The sequence below is a fragment of the Curcuma longa genome, chromosome 14 (assembly GCF_044706935.1).
Source record: "Curcuma longa cultivar G26 ecotype Majalengka, Jawa Barat chromosome 14, ITB_CL_G26_1.1, whole genome shotgun sequence".
NCBI lineage: Eukaryota > Viridiplantae > Streptophyta > Magnoliopsida > Zingiberales > Zingiberaceae > Curcuma > Curcuma longa.
The window spans coordinates 5,689,425-5,711,024 of NC_133874.1; the positions used below are offsets into that span (position 1 = coordinate 5,689,425).

Genomic DNA, 21,600 nt, shown 5'->3' on the forward strand with positions numbered 1-21,600 from the left:
CTCGGCCTGTGGAGTCTACTGAGGACTCGGACTTGGCCTGGGGAGTCTGCCTGAGGATTCAGCCTGAGGAGTCTGCTGAGGGCTTGGATTCGACCTGAATATTCGGACTCTGAGGCCTGAGGAGTCTGCTTGAGCTGGTTGAGTCCTTCCTATCTTGGCTGACTCCTTGCGGTGCTTGGTCGAGTGGACAGGACTCGAGCGGTGCGGTTTAAATTCTGTTATAACACCCATAACAATAAACTATCAACATAAAAAATAGATTGAGAAGTTCAAATGACAGGTCCTTTTACTTCGGTAAAAAAAGATGGAATTCGTCACCCCAACGACTCCATATAATCGGTTTCACAAGCATCTACGAGAACGTAAATTGAGAAGCTGTATTACCGTCTTCTGCAACTCTGCTTCGTCGTAACCAACTCAGTTATGTCTTGGAGGCCACGTCCTTCACGATCAATATCTTGAAATTATTTTTCCTTCATGGTACACCATATCTGAGAATCGATCAATGAATACTTAATTAATTACGAAAGTACTTTAATTTTCTTGGACAATCAAGGCAATCTTAGTTCACACTTAATTTCCCTTTCACTAGGCCATAGTGAGGGGGCGCTTGGTAGGTGGGTTTAGGAGAGGGGAATGGGAATGAAATCTATTTCATTTCCATTCTTAATGTTTGGTAGACGGGAATGAGAATCAAAATAAGGATATGATATCCCTGATTTCATAACCATATGATATCCCGGTTATCGCTAAACTCATTCTCATTTGTTCCCGTGGACAGCGATACCCCGCGCCCCGCCGCGATTCTTCCCTCCCCCTCTTGGTCGCCCCCTTTGTCTTCTCCCCCGTTCATCTAAGCTCTCCCATCTTCCTCCTCTTCTTCTCTCAATCGGTGTCGGCGGCGACGTCGGCGACGAAGATGGCAGGAGGCACGCACTCGGCCTTGTGCGATAGCCGCCAATCGAGAGCCTGGCACGCCGGAGCAGTAGCTGACGACGCCGCAGACCGAGCACCGCCGGAACTCGTGTCGGCAGGTCTCCGGCCACCCGCAGTTGCGCTGCGAGCAGAGGCGCAGGTCCTTCAGAAGCCGCGTTGGAGAGGATTGAGACCAGTCGACCAGGAATCGGTTGGCTGGGTGTGGCTCCGGAGGGGGCAAGTTCCAGCCAAAGTCGCTGAGGAGGGGGCTTCCTTCGGCAGCGGCGGCAGCAGTCTCCTCAGCGATTCCCTCCGTTGTCGCCCGGCGATGCGGCCCATTCTTCCACGCTGGCCAAAGAAGGTCGCGCAGGCGCTCAGCGCGACGTCGACGTGGAGATCCTTGGCGATTTTGGAGCCGCCGCTTCCGTCGAATTGAATGATCGCCAGAGAGTACAGCGATCACGGATGCGATAGAATCGCTGCCTTCGCCATCAACGACGCGCCGCTTCCTCTGTTTCCCAAGGCGTAAAATCTTATACCCATTTCTCTATATCAAGCACCATCAATCCAGTAATCATTCCCATTACCATTAACCCCTCAATGAAACTCATTATCATTCCCATTACCAAATTTATACCAAGCACCCCTGGTTATTATTGCTCTATTGGTGCTCATCAAGATGAGTACATAGGATACTATTTTAAAAATATTTAAATTTAATTGAAATTGTAATAATTATAATAATAATAACTATAACAATATTAGAATAAAATTTATTTTAAGATAAAAATATAAAAATAAGAAGTCTCATTTTAAAATTTTACTTTAATTTTTAATCGATATTGAATTTTGGACAAATTTTATTTAGTGTCAACTGATTGAGCCTTTGCAGATCGTGGGACTGGGACTAAAGTATCTACGGTCGAGATTTGGTCACTAGTTTTTCTTGTTCTTTTTGTATTTACATATTTTATATTTCATTTCCGCCCTACGAAATTTCCAATCTTTTTCAATAAGATGGAATCCGCCACTCCAACAGTTATAATTAATCCCACGACTATTTATGATAAAGTAAATCGAAAAATTATAATTGATCATAATGAAAACTTTAAAAATTATCCTTAAAAAATCGCGTTGTCGAGGATCATAAATATAAGCTTATCAGGATATGTAAATGAAATAAAGGTTTATGAACAAGTTTATTATTCAACTCAATAAAAGTTTTAATTTAATAAGAATTTATTTATATTTATTCAGATCAAATAAATAAATAATTATGAATAACTAATTAAATTAAATGAATAGATTCGAACGCATTACACATATGTATTTATTAATGTTCATGAATAATATTTGTGAATCATATTTATCGATAAAATTCTTATTAACACATTAAAAAAATTTAAAATGAATAAATAAATTTATATTATCAAATTCAATAATCAATCAAATAAATTTAAAATATAAAAATTTTAAACAATCAAACAAATTTGAATTAAAAATTTAATAAATCTGAATCAAACTAAAATTAAATTATAATCAAATTTAAATTCATAAAAAAATTAAATTAAATTTAAATAAATAACTTAATTAAATATCTAACTGGACTTATTTACTTTCTTAATTCTGGGACAATATTATTATATTTTCCAAAATTGGCTCAAATATGGGCTGGTTTGGGGTCGAACTCATGAACCATAGTCTTGTGGTGGGCTTCTCTCCGCTACTTTTTTGTTTTTTCGCCTCGCCTTCTCTTTCTCGCTTCTTTTTTTCCTCCCTTTTTCGTCGCCTTCCTCCCTTCGCTTCTCCTCTCCTCTCTCGCTCCTCCATGGTGAGATTTGTTACCCGTCGTTCCCCCTCGATTTAGGGTTTCCTATTTAGAAATATCAGAAGAGTTTGATTCGATTGGGATCGGGAATTTTATTCGGAGTCTTTTTTTTTTGTTTTTTTGTCTTTTGCTCGATTACTGATCGGCGTTCTGAGATCCAGCTTACGGTTTTGTTTCTTACCGTAGAGATTGTTGAAGATCGGATCGATTTCTTTTGGTCGTCTGGTCTTCGTTGAAATCGTGAGCTGATGGTCGTCGGATTTGAAAGTTGAGGAGGATTTGGAAGCGGCTTCTGTCTGGTATCGACGATATTGGTTGTCTTTTGCCGCGTTCGTGAGATAGAGATTTGAGAGGAATCTTCTTCTTCGTGAGCGAGTTTTCGGTGGTTTGATGTTGTCTCTGGCCAATCACTGAGGGGTCCTCTATGTTGCTGTGCGGGAGGAGGATCCCGGCTTGATTACAATATTGTATAAGAGGTGAAGGGACTCGAAGGGGGGTTAGCTAACTTTGGACTTGCTGTTTGAGTGATTTGCGCAAAAATGTTTCCTCGGGGCACAGAAAATTCTCATGCGGGAGCTGGTGTTTCTGGCGGTATGCTAGCACCTACACGGCTTGTGTGGCCTTATGGTGGGAGAAGGGTCTTCGTAACCGGCTCTTTCACAGGGTCAGTCTCACATTGCTTCTTTCCCCCAGCATTTTGGTTGAATCCATTATTCAACTGTTTATATGTTACCAACAAAGTTTAATCGTCGCACTGATACTCCATTGGTTGTTCTGCTCTCTATTATTTGACTTTTGACATTTATTAATGTTTCTAATTGAGGAACCCTTATTGTCTAGAAACTTACAGTATTTTGAGAGATTCAGGGATATCTGTATTAACTTTACCATATTTTTCTTTTGAATTTACAATTTTCAGTATTGTCTACAATGTTAAATTGAAGTGGACAACTTGAATCATTTGGTGCTTGCAACACCAGTGCATGTACTTGGTTTGCTCATTTTAGATTAATTTTTTCCCTCCATGGAAGGGTAAAAGTAACTGTATTGGTTAAATTAAAGAATTCTATGATTTATCAAATCATACAAACTTTTGCAGCCATATCCAACAATATTCATTATTTTTCAACTGTTGCAGAGTTAGAACTATTCCTTTATTTTAGTAGGTTTATCTCATTGCAAAGCTACCTCAGAGATGGTTTATTAAAAATTCACCTTTGCCTAGGTGTCTATATGTGATCGATATGATGGTAAATTTGGACTAAATGTAAATTTTGTTATATAATCTATTACATGCATGTCAAATTAGGTGGTAGCACTATAAGCTACCACTGCTGTTCATGTAGTTGATATAACTATCAAGATGATCTAATAAGTTTGTATACATGCATCAGATGGTCTGAACATGTACCCATGTCTCCCGTGGAGGGTTGCCCTACAGTGTTTCAGGTCATTTGCAGATTGTCACCAGGGTTACATCAGGTATACTTTTTTGCTTTTCCCTTTTTTCTTGAATTGCTATTTTAAAATGTTTTATTGCAAACTAGATTTTTTTAAAAATGTTTTATCACCTAGTTGCATATCTTCTGGCCATCCGTTCTTGGTTTTGATTTATATGCTATTAAAATATGTTATCTTAATTTATGAGAACTTTGGTACGCATGCATTGTTTCATCCAGCCGAGGGTTATTGCAAATTTCTCTATGCATATACTAATGGTGGATCATTTCTACTTGTACGAATGATTTGGGTGCAATTGCTAGGATGGACTCACTTTTCCTTTGTCATGTTAATGCAGTATAAGTTTTATGTTGATGGTGAGTGGAGGCATGATGAACACCAACCTTTTCTAACCGGAGACTACGGGCTAGTCAACACTATCTATATACTTCCTGAGGCTAATCCTCTGGCTGCATTACCAAGCCCTGGGACTCCTAACATCAGAATGGGAATGGATGTTGACAACGAAACCTTTCATCATGTAAGTTTACATATTGGAAATTTCTTCTTTTGCATGCAATGGCTTTATCAGTGCAAGGACGGGACATGTTTGACAATATTGCAGCAATCATATTCATTATTAACCTGTGAATTATAATAAAACTACATTATGCTCATGGTTAATGCAAAATAACTAGTCCAAATTACTATATGCCATAACGGTCATTGGATAGTTTAATGTTTTGACACACTTGCATTGCCCCTGTATTGACATGAGTGTGTTCTGTTCTGAGCTGGTGTACTGTGATTAGTTATTTGCTTTTTAGTTGGTTTTTGCATTTTATGCATAGCATGATGTGCATTTTTTTCATATAAAAATCATTATGGCTCAATGAGTATTTTGGCATCAAGCAGGAAGCATTATTGGAAGGAACCATGCAAGATGGTGCTGCTAAGATTTCAGAGGAGGATATTAAAACATCCCGCATTTGTATTTCTATTTTCTTGTCGTCACATACAGCTTATGATTTACTTCCTGACTCTGGAAAGGTACAAGCAACTTGTGTTTCTTTATCAGCTTGAGCTTGTATTATTATAATTCTGGTGACATTTGGCATCCATCTAATATTACACAACAATTCAGGTCATTGCACTTGATGTTAATTTGCCTGTAAAGCAGGCCTTTCATATTCTTCATGAACAGGTACTCTAGTTAATGTGGATCTTTAAATTGACCTGTAGTATTTCAGTATCTGATGCTTTTCAATTTAACATGATAGGTCAAACACCTAGAATTTCTGTGCTACATCACCTTATAGTGTTTTTTATTTGAGGAAATCATTCTGATGTCTGATGCCAAAATAGTCCTTTGCTATTTCAAGATAATGCTGAGGATCACGTCATTGATTAAAATTACATTGCGTAAATAATAAAGATTAATAATTGTTTTTCAGCATTCCATTTATTTTGTTTGTATAATCAAAATTGCTTCTGCATGTCACAGCATACCTGTCTCTTCAAAATGTGGAAGGATGTAATGTGGAGAATAGATTCTCATAATAACTTGACATCAATGACTAAGGTTGAAAAATGCCCTAACTTCTCTGTCATAATACCATTAGTTGTCTTAAATCACTAGATGCATGCTAGTGCTAGGTTTCCAAACTTTTGGTATTTGTATTTCTTACATATCTATAGCTTTCAAATGTTGCTATGTCTTGATTGTACTGTATATTCTTTTTTATGTTTAATTTGGATAAGCTCTTACTCCAGGAAACTTCAATGGTTCGATTATTATTTCTAAATCTTAAATGTCAGCTATAAGTGGTAATGTCACAACTAGTTTAGGACCTTTGGGTTGATTGTATATAATTTTTTATCTAATATTGAATCCATTTTCTTAAAGACGGAAAATCTCTGTTTTTGTTAGTAACTAATGAAGGTTTTTGGTTCTCTCTACCTCTCTTCGCACAGCTGACATTTTTGACTCACCATATAATTATGTCTATGACTCTCTTTCTTTTATGTCTACATTACATATTATTTCCTCATTCTAATGTTAAATTGGCCATCTGCGTATGTTAACCTTAATCATTTACCTACAAAGCTTTTTTTGTTGTCCTTGTTATTTTAACCATGGTCTCTCAGCAATAGCTATCTTATTTAAGTTTCTGCTATGAATATTTAGGGAATTTCTGTAGCTCCGCTCTGGGATTCCCTGAGGTGTCAATTTGTAGGAGTACTTAGTGCTCTTGATTTTATTTTAATTCTGCAAGAGGTATGTATATGATCTCTTGCTCCTTTTTTTAGTATGAACTGATTAACAATAATCACTATGCTTAAGGTTGGTTGTTTTAAGTGGTTCTTTATCTTTAGAAATGCCTTTAGTTGTGCTGAATATATGGCTGCAATTGTTGCATTTGCTTTGACTGTAATGGTTTCATTGAGCATTATCAATTTTCAAGTCAGAAAATCATGTATTAATTGAATAGATCTCTTGCAATAATTCTTCAAACTTTGTGTTAATCAACGATCAGAAATTTTTGAAGAAAACAAGATGTTAGAAAATCATGTATTAATTGAATAGATCTCTTGCAATAATTCTTAAACTTTGTGTTAATCAACTCATGAATTAAGAAAGACAAGCCATACGACCTAAAAAAGTTATCTTCATGTCACTTATATATTTTGCTTCATCTGTGGTTGGCTCCACTGGAAGGAGTTGCAGGTGAAACTGTGAATACTTTCATAAATATTGTTAGTTCATTTGTGATGAAGTAGATCAAATTTAATAGTGTGAGCAGATAATGGTGGTTGGCTGGTCGTACATTTTTGGTTGAAAATGTTCTATAACAGATGAGTAGAGGTTGATAATTTCTAGAAAAAATGTTTTTTTTTGTGTGTTTGTTGATGTTGTTTTGTATCAATTAGGTTGCACACATTTCTCTTTAATTAGTTGGAACTTTGCTGATCCCTTATGTCTGTAGGGATTTAGTTTTTTAAAAATAATTTCTATATTGCCTGTTTCTTAATTATCATAAATGGGAAACCTTCCTGCATTTGCAGCTTGGAAATCGAGGTTCAAATCTTAGAGAGGAAGAACTGGAGACACATACAATATCTGCTTGGAAAGAGGGGAAGCATCATCTTTTTGAGCAGTTAGGCAATCATGGCAGGCCACTTCAAAGTCACATAATCCATGTAAACTTTTGTGCTACTTTTGTTTCATTTTTTGCCTTTCATGGTAGATTCTTTTATTACTTCTCAACATGTTAAAAGGAGAAATCATAGGCTTACTTCTTATTCTATGTAAGATAATCAATCTTTGCTAAGGAACCTTCATTTCAAATTGAGAAATGTTCTCCTATCAAGACGTCAAATTATTGCTACTGCAAAGAGTATCCACAACTTGTAGTCACTATCTTACATGATGGTAAATGGTGTGACATGCACTTCTAGTCCTTACAATTATTTTCTCAAATATTAACAGTGAAATTTTATAGTCTATGTTATTCACTGTCCACCCATGATATTGAGAACAAAAAAGGTAAAATGGTTAAAACTAAGTACTTCATATAATAATTAAAAGTAGAATTCTTAAAATTTTGTCCATCCTTGATCATTATAAAAGACAGAAAAAACAGTGACAATAAAATGGGAAAGTTTCCTTATAGGAACCAGTGCAATGCATACAAATTCCTAGTGTGAATAAAAAGAGATAAATAATTGTAACCTCTAAATTTGCCCACCTGCTCTTATTATAGCTCAGTTTGAGAGGAGGGTAATTTATGCAGTATTAGAATATTAGTTACAACGACTTTGGACTTTTGAAAGGAGTCAAATAATTGACTTATGCTCATGCTAGACTTCATTTCTACAGGATATACAGCAATTTTGTATATCTCTTCTTGAACAGTCACAATTTTGAATAGCTTAAGAATGATGCTAAGAATCCTTTTTATTTTAATAATTACTATAGGACATACAAAGTAAAATCTTATAGATACCTGTAAGAAAAAAAACTCTTAAAATTGAGGATTTGTTTCACTACTTTTTTTATAGGATGAGAATGGAGACATTGTTGCATAAAACAACTGTACATGATTACATAGCATCACAAAAAAAAAGAACAAAAGGAAAAAACTGTGCTTATTGTCACTTTCATTACCTTGGTTTCTTCCCCCTTTTCTTTGTACTTCTCCAACCTCCCTTTCTTGGAGGATGCCTTCTACTTCCACTTCTTTACACAACCCTACTTGCCTTGCTTCTCCATTGTTCCCTTCTCACTCCTTTTCACTGCCTCTTGCAGCCAGTACTTTGAACCTCCATTTCGTGTTTTGTAGCTGCGTTTCCCGTGGCAACTTTGGTTTCTTCAGCTGTTATTCCATTATGTTTAACGGTTCCATTGATGAAAGAGGGAGATTGTGTGACACTATTTATAATTCTTGAACAATTAGATTCTGTTTTGGAAATGAAACTTTTGAGTCTTGCATTTTAATAAAACAAAAAATAAAAAGAATGATTCTATTTTAACTCTTTAAAATTTAAAGATATGTTTGGTAGATGAATATAAAAATCAGTATTAAAACTTAAAATTTATGAAACGTGTTATAGTTGTTGAGAAAAAAAATATATTTCAATAACACATTTTTTATGAAAAAATTAAAAAAATATTATTTTATATAATTTATTTCCATTTTTGATAACCAAGTTTTTTTTGTTACATTATTAAAAATTCGTAATTTTTAAATATTTATTAAAGTAGAGTTTTATTTTTGAGAAAACAATTGAATAATTAGTGTTAATTATGTATGTAAATTTTGTAAGTCTACCTTTCTATAATTAGCATATAATTAACTTTAGCATCCAATATGAATAGTATATAAAATAAATAAATAATAATTGATAATTTCATCATTGTCAATGTCTTTGAATTATTTTGGGCTATTGCAATTATTTTGTAAAAATGGTTGTTGGTGGTTCTTAGAAATTAGAGAGTATCTAAAAACTCTTTTTGAGTTTTACTCCTTTTTACTTTGACATTTATTTTTTTGGCAATTTTTTTGTTTACTCCTTTTCTATTTCTTTCAAAATGAAATTGAAAAATTAAAATTTTCTAGGTTCCCAAATAACATCTTACATTTTTTTTATAGTATTGAAACAAAAAATGAACTTTTTTTTTCTTTAGAGAAGATTTAAAACAAAACGCTTGTGAATACTTGGGTCAAGGATTTATTTACAAAGCAATCAATAGATACTCCTATCCTCGAGTCACCTATGGGGCTCGATGGGATGCAATCTAATTTCTGGTTTTTTTTAAACCTGCCTTTTTGGCTTGTTGGAGCAAAGTTTAGCTACAAAGATTTAGTGCACATGCACTGCATGACTATTATAGGAAACATGCTTATCATGATTGTAGTTCTAACATGGAATGAAGTGTTGACCCGTGTTGGTTGGTACAACCGAAATTTAGCATTCTACTTACTGACTAACATGAAACAACACAACATGGTGATCAAACAAAGAGAGAGGAGAGAGAGAGAAGAGAGGGGGAGAAGGTGGAAAAGGGGAGGAGAGGAGTACTAAAGATGGGTAATGGATAGGTGATGATGGGCGGGCACAACGGGCAGGTGGTAGTGGGCGGGAGGTTTGTGCTATGGGTGAGAGGATGAGAGAAATTAGGGAGGGAGAGTATACATAGAGAGAGAAGTTGAGGGGAAGGAAATAATTCATAATCTTTTAATATAATTTATGTGTAACTTATTTTAACATTTTACTTGGAATATTGAATAGATTGTAAGTGTAAATCATTATAAAACAAAAAGATTATAAAATGTACAGATGACCAAAGCTATTTCTAAAAATAAAACTTAATTGTTTGTAGGAACTGAGGTGATCAAATTGATTAACAAATATATACAGAAGCTCACAACTAATTAATTATTAACAATTAATTACAATAAGAACAATTAAAAGTTACAACTTAATTTTAAAATTAATTATGTAATTATTAATACTTCAATTAAAAGTATTGAAACTGTACCAACAGGACAAAATATATTATTGAAATCGTAAGTTCCGGTTAGAGAATAAAACTCTGGCTCGAGATTTTGAAGACTGGTTTTTAAATATGATTGTTGCAGTCAAACACAAAATAAAATGATGGGGGGCTCACATATTCCAAAGGAGGGAGACCTCCTGACTGAATTAGTATCAGGTCTTTGATTGACAAAGAGAATCCCATCCTATAAGGGGGTTGGGTTTGGGATAAAATGATTTAATTATTTTAAATATTACTGATACCGTAGCATAGAGCTCAATGAAGGGATAGCCTATCCCAAATAGCTAGGACAAACATGGCATGATGATAATGATGATGCAATCAGATCAGATTGTTCTGCATAGACTTGTAGAAATGTGCATTGTACCACTTGGTCATCACTCCCAATTTTGTCCACAATTTTTGCCATTCTGGTCATTCTATAGCCATCCAATCATAGCAAAGGATAGTGTAAAATTGAGTTGTCACGGATCGTGACTACTGTTTTGCATTAGGCTTCACAACAACCTTGATTTATATCTGCTTGAATGGTTGAGTCCCAAACCGTGCCACATGTGCAAGGAATTAAACTGGTACATATTGGTACAGAGTAAAGGAGAAAAATGCAAAGTACACAATGATAAAGATGCAACAATAGTGTATGTTAACTGATTTCCATGATTCAGATGACAGTCCTTAGAGAGTGACATGGTCTAACTACATACATCATTAGCATGGTATATGATTAGGGAAGCTATGTCTTTCCCTGGTTAATATTTTTCCCTCATGTAAGAAAAGTACTACCTTATCTGTGAACTTTGAACTTGTTTGCCTGGAATATTTTTTAAAAAATATACATGTCGCCCTCTGATTTTAGTTTGTATGATGGAAATGCTTAATTGACTGATATTGTGATCTGTCTCTGTTTCTCTCTCCAGGCTGGTCCTTATGATTCCTTAAAAGATGTAGCTGTAAAGATTCTGCAAAATGAAGTATCTACTGTTCCAATTATGCACTCATCGGCGCAAGATGGTTCTTTCCCACAATTATTGCATCTTGCCTCTCTCTCAGGGATTCTGAAATGTAAGTAAACATTGTGCCTGCATATTTATGAAGTTGAATGCTTTGTATATTTGTTCCTTTCCTTTTTTTTTTTGTTGAAACTATGTATGCATTTGTTTAAGCTGTTATATGACTCACTTTTTAACCTTTTTAACTTTCAGGTATTTGCAGGCACTTTAGGCACTCTATTAGTTCTTTACCTATTCTACAACAACCTATTTGTAAAATACCTTTGGGTACTTGGGATCCGCGAATTGATGACCAAAGTGGCCGTCCATTAGTGATGTTAAGGCGAAATGGGTCACTTAGTTTGGCCCTTTCTCTTTTGATTCAAGGTTGACTCTGGCCATGTTTTTTCCCTTACCTTATGCTTGCAATTTTCTGTGCTTTCTTGATTTTATCTTGAATTTGTAGATATCTAAATTCATTTTTGTTTGTTTTGTTTCATGGGGATCTCTATACCACTCAATTGAATATCATAGCTGATTGGCAATACAACCTTGGTTGTGCAAGTCTAAAATTCTGAGTGTCCATAAATCTTAAACTAATTCCGCTTATTGTTCTCTTCTTGTTATGAGTTTCAAACATTTAATGATTATACTTATGCTAAATTAATGGAAGCTCATAATTGTTGCACTGCCTTGTTTGATTTTATGTAGTCTGGTGGCATAGCTCGCACATTATTTGCTTGAATTCTGTTTGGTTGCAACATTTTAAATGTTTTTCTTAAAAGTCTTGGTTTCCAGTGCATGTTAGTTAAATATCTGCCTTCAATAACATTACCACATACATAGTCTTAATAGCTCTTAAGCTCTATGTATGTGGAACTAAACTTCTTGAATTTTGTTTATGGAATTGTCTCCTTTATATGATACTCTGGAATTTGGGCGAGGAAAATTTCTCTTGGAAACATCTATCATGGTACTTAAGTAATAGAAGTAACTATAGTTGTACTTGCTGTATTTCCAAATACGTTTTCAACCTTTGATAATTTGTAAATTAAAATGGCATTGCTCTGTACACTAATTGCAATTGTTAAGCTTTCTTACCATCATCAGTATAGTTTGTTTTCCAAGCCATCATGGATCTAAATGCTTGGATTACAATTGTTAAAGGTCATTATTATATGTGGGTGTTAGAATTAATAATTTAATCTTACATTGGTTTGGTCATTAGTCTTTGGGGTTCATTCTCAATGTCCATTACCCAATTTTATCAAGGACACAAATAATAAAGGACTCTTGCAGAGAAGTGCACTTAAAGAAGCTAGTTCATGCTTTTAAGGCAAAGTTAGGAACTTAACGTAAGAAACATTTTTGAGGAAGGGATTAATTGTGAGATACAATGATTAGAAGAGTTTAATAATATGCTTAAAAGAAATAAAAATGTGTTAGAAAATAAGTAATAATTTAAATATTTGTATATTGGATAAATTAAACATAAAAAAATGTACCATGCATTTAGTTGAAAAAGATTATAAAGATGAAGTTATTGGAGTTAAAAGAATTGGAGATGGAATTATTAGACTAAGTTAATTTTAGGAAATGAGATACTATGTATTATAAGCTTCTGGTACGCATATATAAGCATGTCATTTGTCACACCATGTGACGTTTATGCTAAAAGGATAATTTTATAAGAGCACACTTGGATGTGTCATACACTATATCTTTTTTAACAAACAAAACTAGCCTTGACATATAAAAAAATATGTTAATGTAGCATAGCTGAATTAAAGATGGCCGATGTTTAATAGGCTAGTTTTGTCAATTAGAATTTGAGACGTAGGTATTAGATAGATTATAATGAACTCGAATTAACATGATAAAAAACATTTAATATATTTGAGTACTACTAGTGATATTGTCATACATTGGGTTCAATGGAGAAATAAGATCCATCAAATAGGTAGGGCTAACACTGCATATTGATGTAGTGGATTCTCTTATTAGTTTACTCTTTTAGTTCCTTGAAGTTGGGATTTGATATAGCAACATAATCTCTCCCCTTACCTACCCACCCCACCCACATATGACTTTCAATCAAAATTTTTAATCTACATCTAGAACATCATGCCTGCTCCTTTATTCTCTACAATATGTGCCCTTAATGTACCATCGTTTCCCTAGCCATTATGTTAATTGCACCCACTAGTAATGTATTGTGTTGGATGGTCTTGTTTACCATGAATGAGAATTATTGTTGCATTTGCACATCTAGAGGCAAGCAGCAACCAAAGGCAACACAGTGACAAGGAGTTTAAGATGCAACAAAAGTTGATTCACTTCCTTTCCATCCACCTCTCCATCACCTTTTGGGATTATGACAATGGAAGATAACATACTGACGTAGCAGAGTTGCCAACTGTTAGTTTTTGTGTGCTTTTCGTTCAATGTTAGATCAAATTAAAATAATAATAATAATGTTAAATGCAAGATATATCTAATTCATTATACCTTCATGGGAATTGTTAATGCATTAGGATGCATGCACCCTACTTTGTCCATGCAACAAGATCTCCTGTTGTAGTGTGGAGTTGCTAGCGTCCCTCACAATGGAAAAAATGTTGACTTGGTTAGTGCTAACAACACCTGGGTGGGTGGTAATATTAAATGAAAGATAAATCTAATTCGCCATATCTTCATGAGAATTATAGATGCGTTAGGATGCACACACCCTACTTCATCTCTTGTTATAGTGTGGAGGTGCTAGTTGTGGAGGTGCTAGTTTCCCTCGCAAAGAGGAAATAATTGATTTGGTCGGTGCTAACAACATTGAGGTGGTTGGTGGTAACAAGTGAGAAGAGAGAGATTGGATAATGTTTAGTTTCTAATCTAATTAGAAAGTTTACACTTAATTTCTTGTTTATATCTCATTTGATTTTAATTTGGTCTCATATGTATAGAGCATGAAATCCCCACCTAGTGGGATAAGGCTTGGTTGTTGTTGTATGTATAGACCATGATATGTAATCCCAATAATCGAAGTTTAATTAACTAGAAGAGATTAATTAGGATCGTATCCTATTTATTCTCAACTGATTAATTAATCTGGTGATGTTAACTAACTAGTAGATTAATTAGGACTCAATCCATTTTATTTTCAATTAGTTAATTAATTTTTGGAGGTTTTTAAAAAGTTTCAAACATTTTAGAAATTTAACACCGCTTGTAAAAATATTTCTAAAATTATTCTTTGATATAAATTAATTTTGATAACTTTTGTAAAATTAATTGGGACTTAGATTAAATTAATTTTCAATTTGATCCCACAAATTCTAATTAAACAAATTAACTTATAATTTTGCAACTACCCTCTTTGCAAAACTTAATTAAATAAATTCACTCTTAACTAATTCGAGTTAATTTTTTATTAATCAATATAATTAATTGTTAATTATTTAATTAAATGCCAGGATCATGCTTTGTGCATATGACTCGGTAGACTCCATGATAAGAGTGTATCTAAATGATTATTATTGACCTCACACTAGAACTTTTATTGGTTTAGGTTCAAAAGATTTGATTGATCTACAATATGACATTAAGACTATCCACCATTTTGAAAGTGAAGGTTCCATAAACGCTTGTTTACAACTCCTATGATATGGATCAGTGTCTACCCTATTAAGATGTATTCAAGTGTTCATTCGATATAACCATGTCTCATTAGAAGGAATATCAGCTTAAGAATTCTTTTCCATAGTTCCTAGGATGATTAGTCTATCCTACTAGGATGCATCCAAGTATTCATTAAATAGGCCATGATAGATTAGAAGGAATGTTAGCTTGAGAACTCTTTTTAATTAGAGTTCATTCTATATAGGTTTAAGTCAAATAGTCCTCATCAAATCAACCATGTCATATATTCTCCCTTTTATTAAAAGTGATAACTAGTGTATTTGTTTACTCTTTCATCTCTATAAGATGTTAATTCTAAGTGTACACGCAATTCTTTTAAGGGATCAAACAGTAAGTGTCAAACTATGTTGCTCTATGTAAAATAAGTAGTAATCTCAAGTCTAAAGATTCATGTGCTTGTTTAAACATCATCAGTGTGATCGTCGCATTCTATTATGTAACAGAAACACAGAATGTACTGCCGTACCATGAAGTTAATATTCTATTCTCATGATCACTATGACCCGGGATCCTTTCGATATCATCTCTACATGCTTTAGGATTATCTCACATCTCTAATGATCTATCACTGAAGCAGTATTACTAAAGTACTAATGATGTTAGAATTTTCATTACAATCTACTAATTGCACAGATTCAACGAGTTTCATAAATAAAAAAATTAATTTCATTAATAGAGCATACAATTATATTTTTATATTTTACAATGATAATTTTTTAACAACAACAACAATCAAGCCTTATCCCACTAGGTGGGGTCAGCTATATGGACCCTTCTATGCTATTAGGTTCTATCCCCTACTATATCATCATTTATATTTAAATAAATTTTATCTTGTCTCATTGTTGCTAATTAAGTTTTTTTTATCTTCCTCTTCCTCGTTTGATGTGCACATATGTCATAGTTTCACATCGTTTAATTGGAGCATTTATTGATCGTTTACATACATGCTCGTATCATCTTAAACATGTCTCCTTGAGTTTTCCCTTAATAGGTAATCTCAACTTTCTCTTCAATATTTTCATTTTTTATCTTGTCTGTCTTTATATGCTTGACATCCACTTTAACATCCTTATCGCTGCAACTTTCATCTTCTGCTCGTGTGCTTGAGTCATAAGACGCTCCATATAATATAGCAAGTCTAACCGTCATTTTATAAAACTTTCCTTTAAGTTTTAGAGGTACTTTATGATCACAGTGATAATTTTTCACATTCCAATTATTCATCACTAACATCACCGACTACTTACCAAGTGTAGGGCTAGTCTTACATCTTTGTCTTTGGCTACTGTACCAGTTGTCTCAATGTGTTCATTGTCAAGTTACTTCCTATAATCCAAGTGGTAGTTACCACGTGAACAACACTGATGATGCCCTTTTTGATCCCTGCATTGCCATTCTCCAAGACACTCCTATTGTGTATATTCATTCAATCCATCACTGATAACATCTATCTCGTCCTCATCATCTATAACATCTCTCACATTATTAAAAAAACCTTTTCACAATCCATCCTTATTTGGGGTCCATCACTATGCTTTTCTTGATATAATATTGTCTCCCCAAGCCTCTTGCACATCATTTGGTCAACCAAATCATCCACCTGGAGTTTAAATCTCACTGATTTGTCCTCTATGCTGGTGAACATTGCTAAAACTCTAATGAGGAGGACTATTAGTTGCGAGGCTCACTAATATCCTGATTATGGGGACCCTTTTATTGTGAGCACCCTGATGGGTCATGGCATACACCTTGATCCTCTTGGACAAATCCTCTCAAAGGATACATCTCGTGTGTCACACAAATCTTCCAATGTTTTATCCTTATGGAAGGGAGAGGAGAGGAGTGGAAAAGGAGATGGATGACAGGATTACCCTTGCCTTTTCCCACACCACCCTCCCTGGTCCATGATTGGTTGCTCACTGCCTTCGTTAACTTTGTTCAAGTCTTCTACCTTTAGTTTACCTTGATTAGCCTATCTAATCTACCCTATTGCCATTTTCACTCAAGTGCATCTCACCCCTGTCGACCTTGTCCAAGTTCAGTGCTTATGCTTGTTGCCTCTTGTTGACTTTGTCTGCATCCCCTCTGAACCTTTTTCTAATCTTTTTGCTCCCTGATTGATCTTGACCACCTTTATTCGAGCTACCTTGTCAAGGTTATCATGCCTTCCACCGAGCTAGCAGTTTCACTCTTGTTAACCTTGCATGCATTCATAGCACTCTGTCAACCTCACCCACCCTTGTCCGAGCTACATGTTGCATTATCATGCTTTCCACCCAAGCCCATGAAGGGCAAAGATGACTTTTTGTCACAGTTTCCATTCACCGCTCATGTCGACTCGGTTTTGGGCAGATGCGATTTAGCTGCTCCCAAGTTGCTTTGTAGAATGCTGCCATGTCTCCTTCCACCTGGATTCTTACCAAGGTAAATGAGGGAGAGGGCTTTGAAAAATATGCTCTCCTCTCCCTTCTGTGAGGGTGAATATAACCTTGGGAAATCACTGTTCAATGTACATCTTTATTCCTGTTCTAGCCAACCATACTGTAGATCCAAACAGTGCAATCATACACTGTAGATCCAAACAGTGCATATTTGTACATCTTGACTGATGCATTTGACATAATTTTTGTCTGGAATAATTAGCATTCTGCATTCAGGTAAGCTGGGACTGCATTGAAAAGTGCCAAAGTAAGCAGAGGAACAAAATTATTCAATTGAATCTTAGGCTTTATAAAATCAATTCAAGAGGAATGAAATAGTTTCTGGGATCTTTTTTGAAAATTTAACATATATTTTTCTGCTTCAAGCTTATTCTTTCTCTTTTTGAGGACTGCCATGTGAATCATAATATTTTCTAATTTGTCCAACTAAGTTTGCCCTTGGTGATATTTTGCCTTTTCTCTTCAATTGTTCATTTGTGTGAAGCTTTGTATGTCACTTCCAATCTTCAATTACAAATATTTTTCCAGAGACTATCTTTTTTTTCTACTCTGCTTGTGCTTCATTTACATGTCAGATGTTTTACAAAAATAACTACTGTTTATCTGCAGCTAAGGTTAGTTCAATCCCCATAGTTGATGAAAATGACTCCTTCATGGATATATATTCCAGAAGGTAAGCTGACTTTCTGTTCTTTGTTGCCAACCTTCTTCCCTTTTTCTTTCCGGTGCACTTCAGAATTTTTTTATGATTTTATCTGCAGTGATATCACAGCATTAGCTAAAGACAGAATTTATGCGCAAATACACCTTGATAAAATGAGTATTCAGCAGGTAATGAATGAGAACTTTTATTTATCAAAAGAATCAACGTGAATCATTTATTGTGAATTATCAACAACTGTGCTAATTCTAATTTGGAATTGATCAATCATTCATGTAACCACTCAGTTATACCATCCAGTTGTGCAATAAAGTTGGTAACAATTGCATTTCATTGTCGTCCATTATTTTAAAGTGGCCTTGTACTTATTAACCTAAAAGACTAAATGCTTGTGACTAGCTTTTCTTATACGCCTTCCATGATCTAGCTACTCTTAAGTAGGGACGTTTTTTGAAGTGATCTAGCAACAACTTTGGTTGAAATACAACATTATGTGTCTTATACATGGAGAACTGATATGATTTAAACTAGATGCTTTTCTCAACAGTGACTTTCCATTTGAGAGCATCACGCCTTTGGAGAAAGAATTAAGGGACATATTTAGATGTAGTTGAATTCTAAAGCTAAAAGTCCTAAGGAAGTGATGCAATAGGATTAGGAGGGGCTCTTTTATCTTGGAAATCCATATGTATATTGTTGAGGATGTGACACCCCTTACTTTGCTTTAATGCTAGTGGTGGGCAAATTATGGTGCATAAGACTTGAACTAGTGTATTAATGCTTGATGGGAAAGTCAAGCCATACATGAGCGAGATTGTTCTGACATTTTGAAGGTACACATTAATAATGGTGAACCTAGTTTGGTTGTTTCATAATGCCTAGTCAAGAGCTTTAGTCCACTTTAGACCTATCAATTCTGTTTTCTCATTGAGCTGGGATGTGGTACGATGGTATCGTCTTGCTGGCAACTGGTGTCAAAATGAAGATCTAGCTTTGGATCGCATATATAACTTCAATCCAATATTTGCTCTTATTTTCCCAGATATATGCCATGTTAAATGGATTTTACTGTTTTTTTTATCCTTGTGCCAATATCAGGCACTACAACTTGGGCATGACGCACCGTCTTCTCACGGGGGTTTTGATGGCCAGAGATGCCAGATGTGCCTCCGCACCGATCCTTTGCTGAAAGTGATGGAAAGATTGTCAAATCCTGGTAAATTTTGTTCTTTAGCGGCGTTCACCCAACTGGTTCCCTATCTTATGCCTGTGATTGCAGGGGTGAGGCGTGTTGTCATTGTTGAGGCCGGAAGCAAACGCGTGGAAGGAATAATTTCACTGAGTGATGTATTCAAATTCCTGCTTTCCTAGCGAAACTCACTCAACTGCTTCTGAGCAAGTGAGGCTGCTGCAAGAACATCACTGTTTTTGGTGAACATCGTTGTTTCAGCCCAGCCATCTGCGATTTATTTCATTGATAGGCCTCGGTGGTTAGAAGGCTACAGGGGTCTGTAAATGTTTAGGATGTTCAATTTTCTTTTCTTTTTTCCTTTTTAGCATCCGCTGATTATCAATTGATGTTCGATACTCCCATCATGTGGGCATATAAGTGTTATCACGTTCTATTTTCTGCACAGAAATACTACTAACAGGTAGGCATGAAGTGTGGAAAGAATGATGTTGTTCAATCTGATCTTTTTAGTTGTATCAGAGTGAGAATGTTGGCCTGCCTGCCTTCATTGTCATATACAACTTGCCCTCTGTTACCAACAATATGTATACTCTTTACAATTTTATCATTCTTCACTTTGCAACTCCAACGGTATCGTTCTTCTTCACTTAGCAACCATAACAAATACTCCGACCGGTTTCATTTCAAAAGGATTGAAATGATGATCAAATAGGAAAAGAGAAAAAGGGAGATATCAAACACTATTTGATGCTTCTCTTGATTCAATCCATCTCCTTCGGACCGTGCAAGATTTTGGCAACAATCCAACACCACTGCTAGGGGTGACCATCCAAGGTGCCATGGGTGAGTTTGTTACACAAGGGAAGGGAAGAAACATCACCTGAATTATTCTATGCTTGTTTTTGATAATTTAGATGTTTGAGTTTCACCTAATTAATTTTAGAGGTAGATAATTTTCTTTTTGATTTATCTATTGAATAAATTTGGAGCACAACTTATATACATTTCTTTTATTGCTTATGCGAGTGCTTAACTACTACATTATATTTGTGGTGAGACACTTGATTATCTCATGTAGTAGTTTAACAATTATATTCATTCATCCATTCCCTTTTTTGCTCCCGGGGCATAGCTGAGTTGGTTATGACACAACAGAATTGTAGAAGAGGGCAAGGATTTGAATCCTGACGAAGTCAGACAATACCCTTCTGCGTCGTGACCAATTACAGTTTCTGATCGTGGGGTTGATCGTGTGAGGCTGCTAAGGTGGAATTGCTAAGGTGGCGGATTCCACCTTTTTGCAGAAGAGATAATAATAATTTTCAATTGTCCTCGGAGCACAACGTAAGTGGTAAGGTATAAGTGACACAAACAAAACATATGAGGCCAATTCTCAAAAAGGATATTTATCTAGCATGATTAATTCTTCAAAACTTCGACTATGAATGTCAGATCACTTTGCGCTTCTTATATTTATATTGAAAGTTAATGAAAAATTTTTATGGGGCTAGATTTTATGTTAATACAATTATCTAGAGTTCCAAACTTGCTTGGCTATGTGGAATTTGGCATCTCATCTCCCACATCCTTTTTTTTTTTTTACATTGAGCTAGCCATAGAATCCATGACTTTTTCCCTAACATTTGATTGATTTTTCACAATTAGTGCAAATAAAATGAAAACATAAAGTTGTTTTGAATCTATGCCACTAAAATGATCTTTCTAAATTATTATAACTAATGGTTTTTAGTTATTATAAATTTAAAATTTATGTCGTTTGATAAAGGATCTTTTAAAAATGTTATAATTGATGGTTATTTATTAAACCATATTTTGACATTAATTGTTAGATAAAATCTAAATTTATATGTTAAAGTTATATTTAGTCTCTCTTTAATATTACGATCCATTTCGATCCTTATTTACATTTCCTTAATTATGTTATAGCTGAATGTAAAATATATTATTATTTTTTAATATTTAATTAAATATAATCTAAACTTAAACTAATTGAATATCAAATATTTTATATAATTTTATAAAATTATATTAAAATTTTAAATAATTATGAAAAATATTATTTATTTATCTATTTTTAACATAGAAATTAAGATTTTTTTAAGAAAAAAGTTCCAATAAAATATTAAATAAAAAATATAAATTTTAATAAATTAATAATTAATTAAAAAATAAGATGATTATATATATATATATTTAGAGCAAAAGTCAAGGACATTTTTTTTCAAATCATGAAGGGATGTTTCATTTAATTTTTTTAATCAAAAGAGCATGCTACCCCACTGTTCCACTGTAAATTATTATCTAATTAGTTTTAATATTATTTAATATTATTATCTTTAGTCTAAATTTTAAATTA

At 34.4% G+C, this 21,600-nt stretch overlaps 1 protein-coding gene and 1 pseudogene across 1 annotated transcript; one reads left to right on the plus strand and one right to left on the minus strand.

Annotated features, from left to right (window-relative positions):
• Positions 1-885: 885 nt before the first annotated feature.
• Positions 886-1,458, minus strand: LOC141844806 (F-box protein At1g67340-like; annotated as a pseudogene).
• A 1,746-nt stretch (positions 1,459-3,204) lies between these two features.
• Positions 3,205-19,851, plus strand: LOC141844947 (sucrose nonfermenting 4-like protein). The gene is made up of 13 exons (XM_074732930.1): positions 3,205-3,407; positions 4,138-4,225; positions 4,542-4,724; positions 5,099-5,233; positions 5,328-5,387; positions 6,372-6,461; positions 7,250-7,384; positions 11,162-11,306; positions 11,447-11,620; positions 17,980-18,043; positions 18,132-18,201; positions 19,130-19,247; positions 19,311-19,851. Exons 1-13 carry the CDS (start codon positions 3,283-3,285, stop codon positions 19,400-19,402), a joined length of 1,479 nt encoding a protein of 492 aa, XP_074589031.1. The 5' UTR covers positions 3,205-3,282; the 3' UTR covers positions 19,403-19,851.
• The last annotated feature ends 1,749 nt before the right edge of the window (positions 19,852-21,600 follow it).

Coding starts and splice junctions, on each gene's coding strand:
- LOC141844947 (XM_074732930.1), top strand. CDS start 3,283: ATGTTTCCTCGGGGCACAGAAAATTCTCATGCGGGAGCTGGTGTTTCT. Junction 7,385..11,161: donor TTCAAAGTCACATAATCCAT/GTAAACTTTTGT, acceptor TTCTCTCTCCAG/GCTGGTCCTTATGATTCCTT. Junction 18,202..19,129: donor ATAAAATGAGTATTCAGCAG/GTAATGAATGAG, acceptor TGCCAATATCAG/GCACTACAACTTGGGCATGA.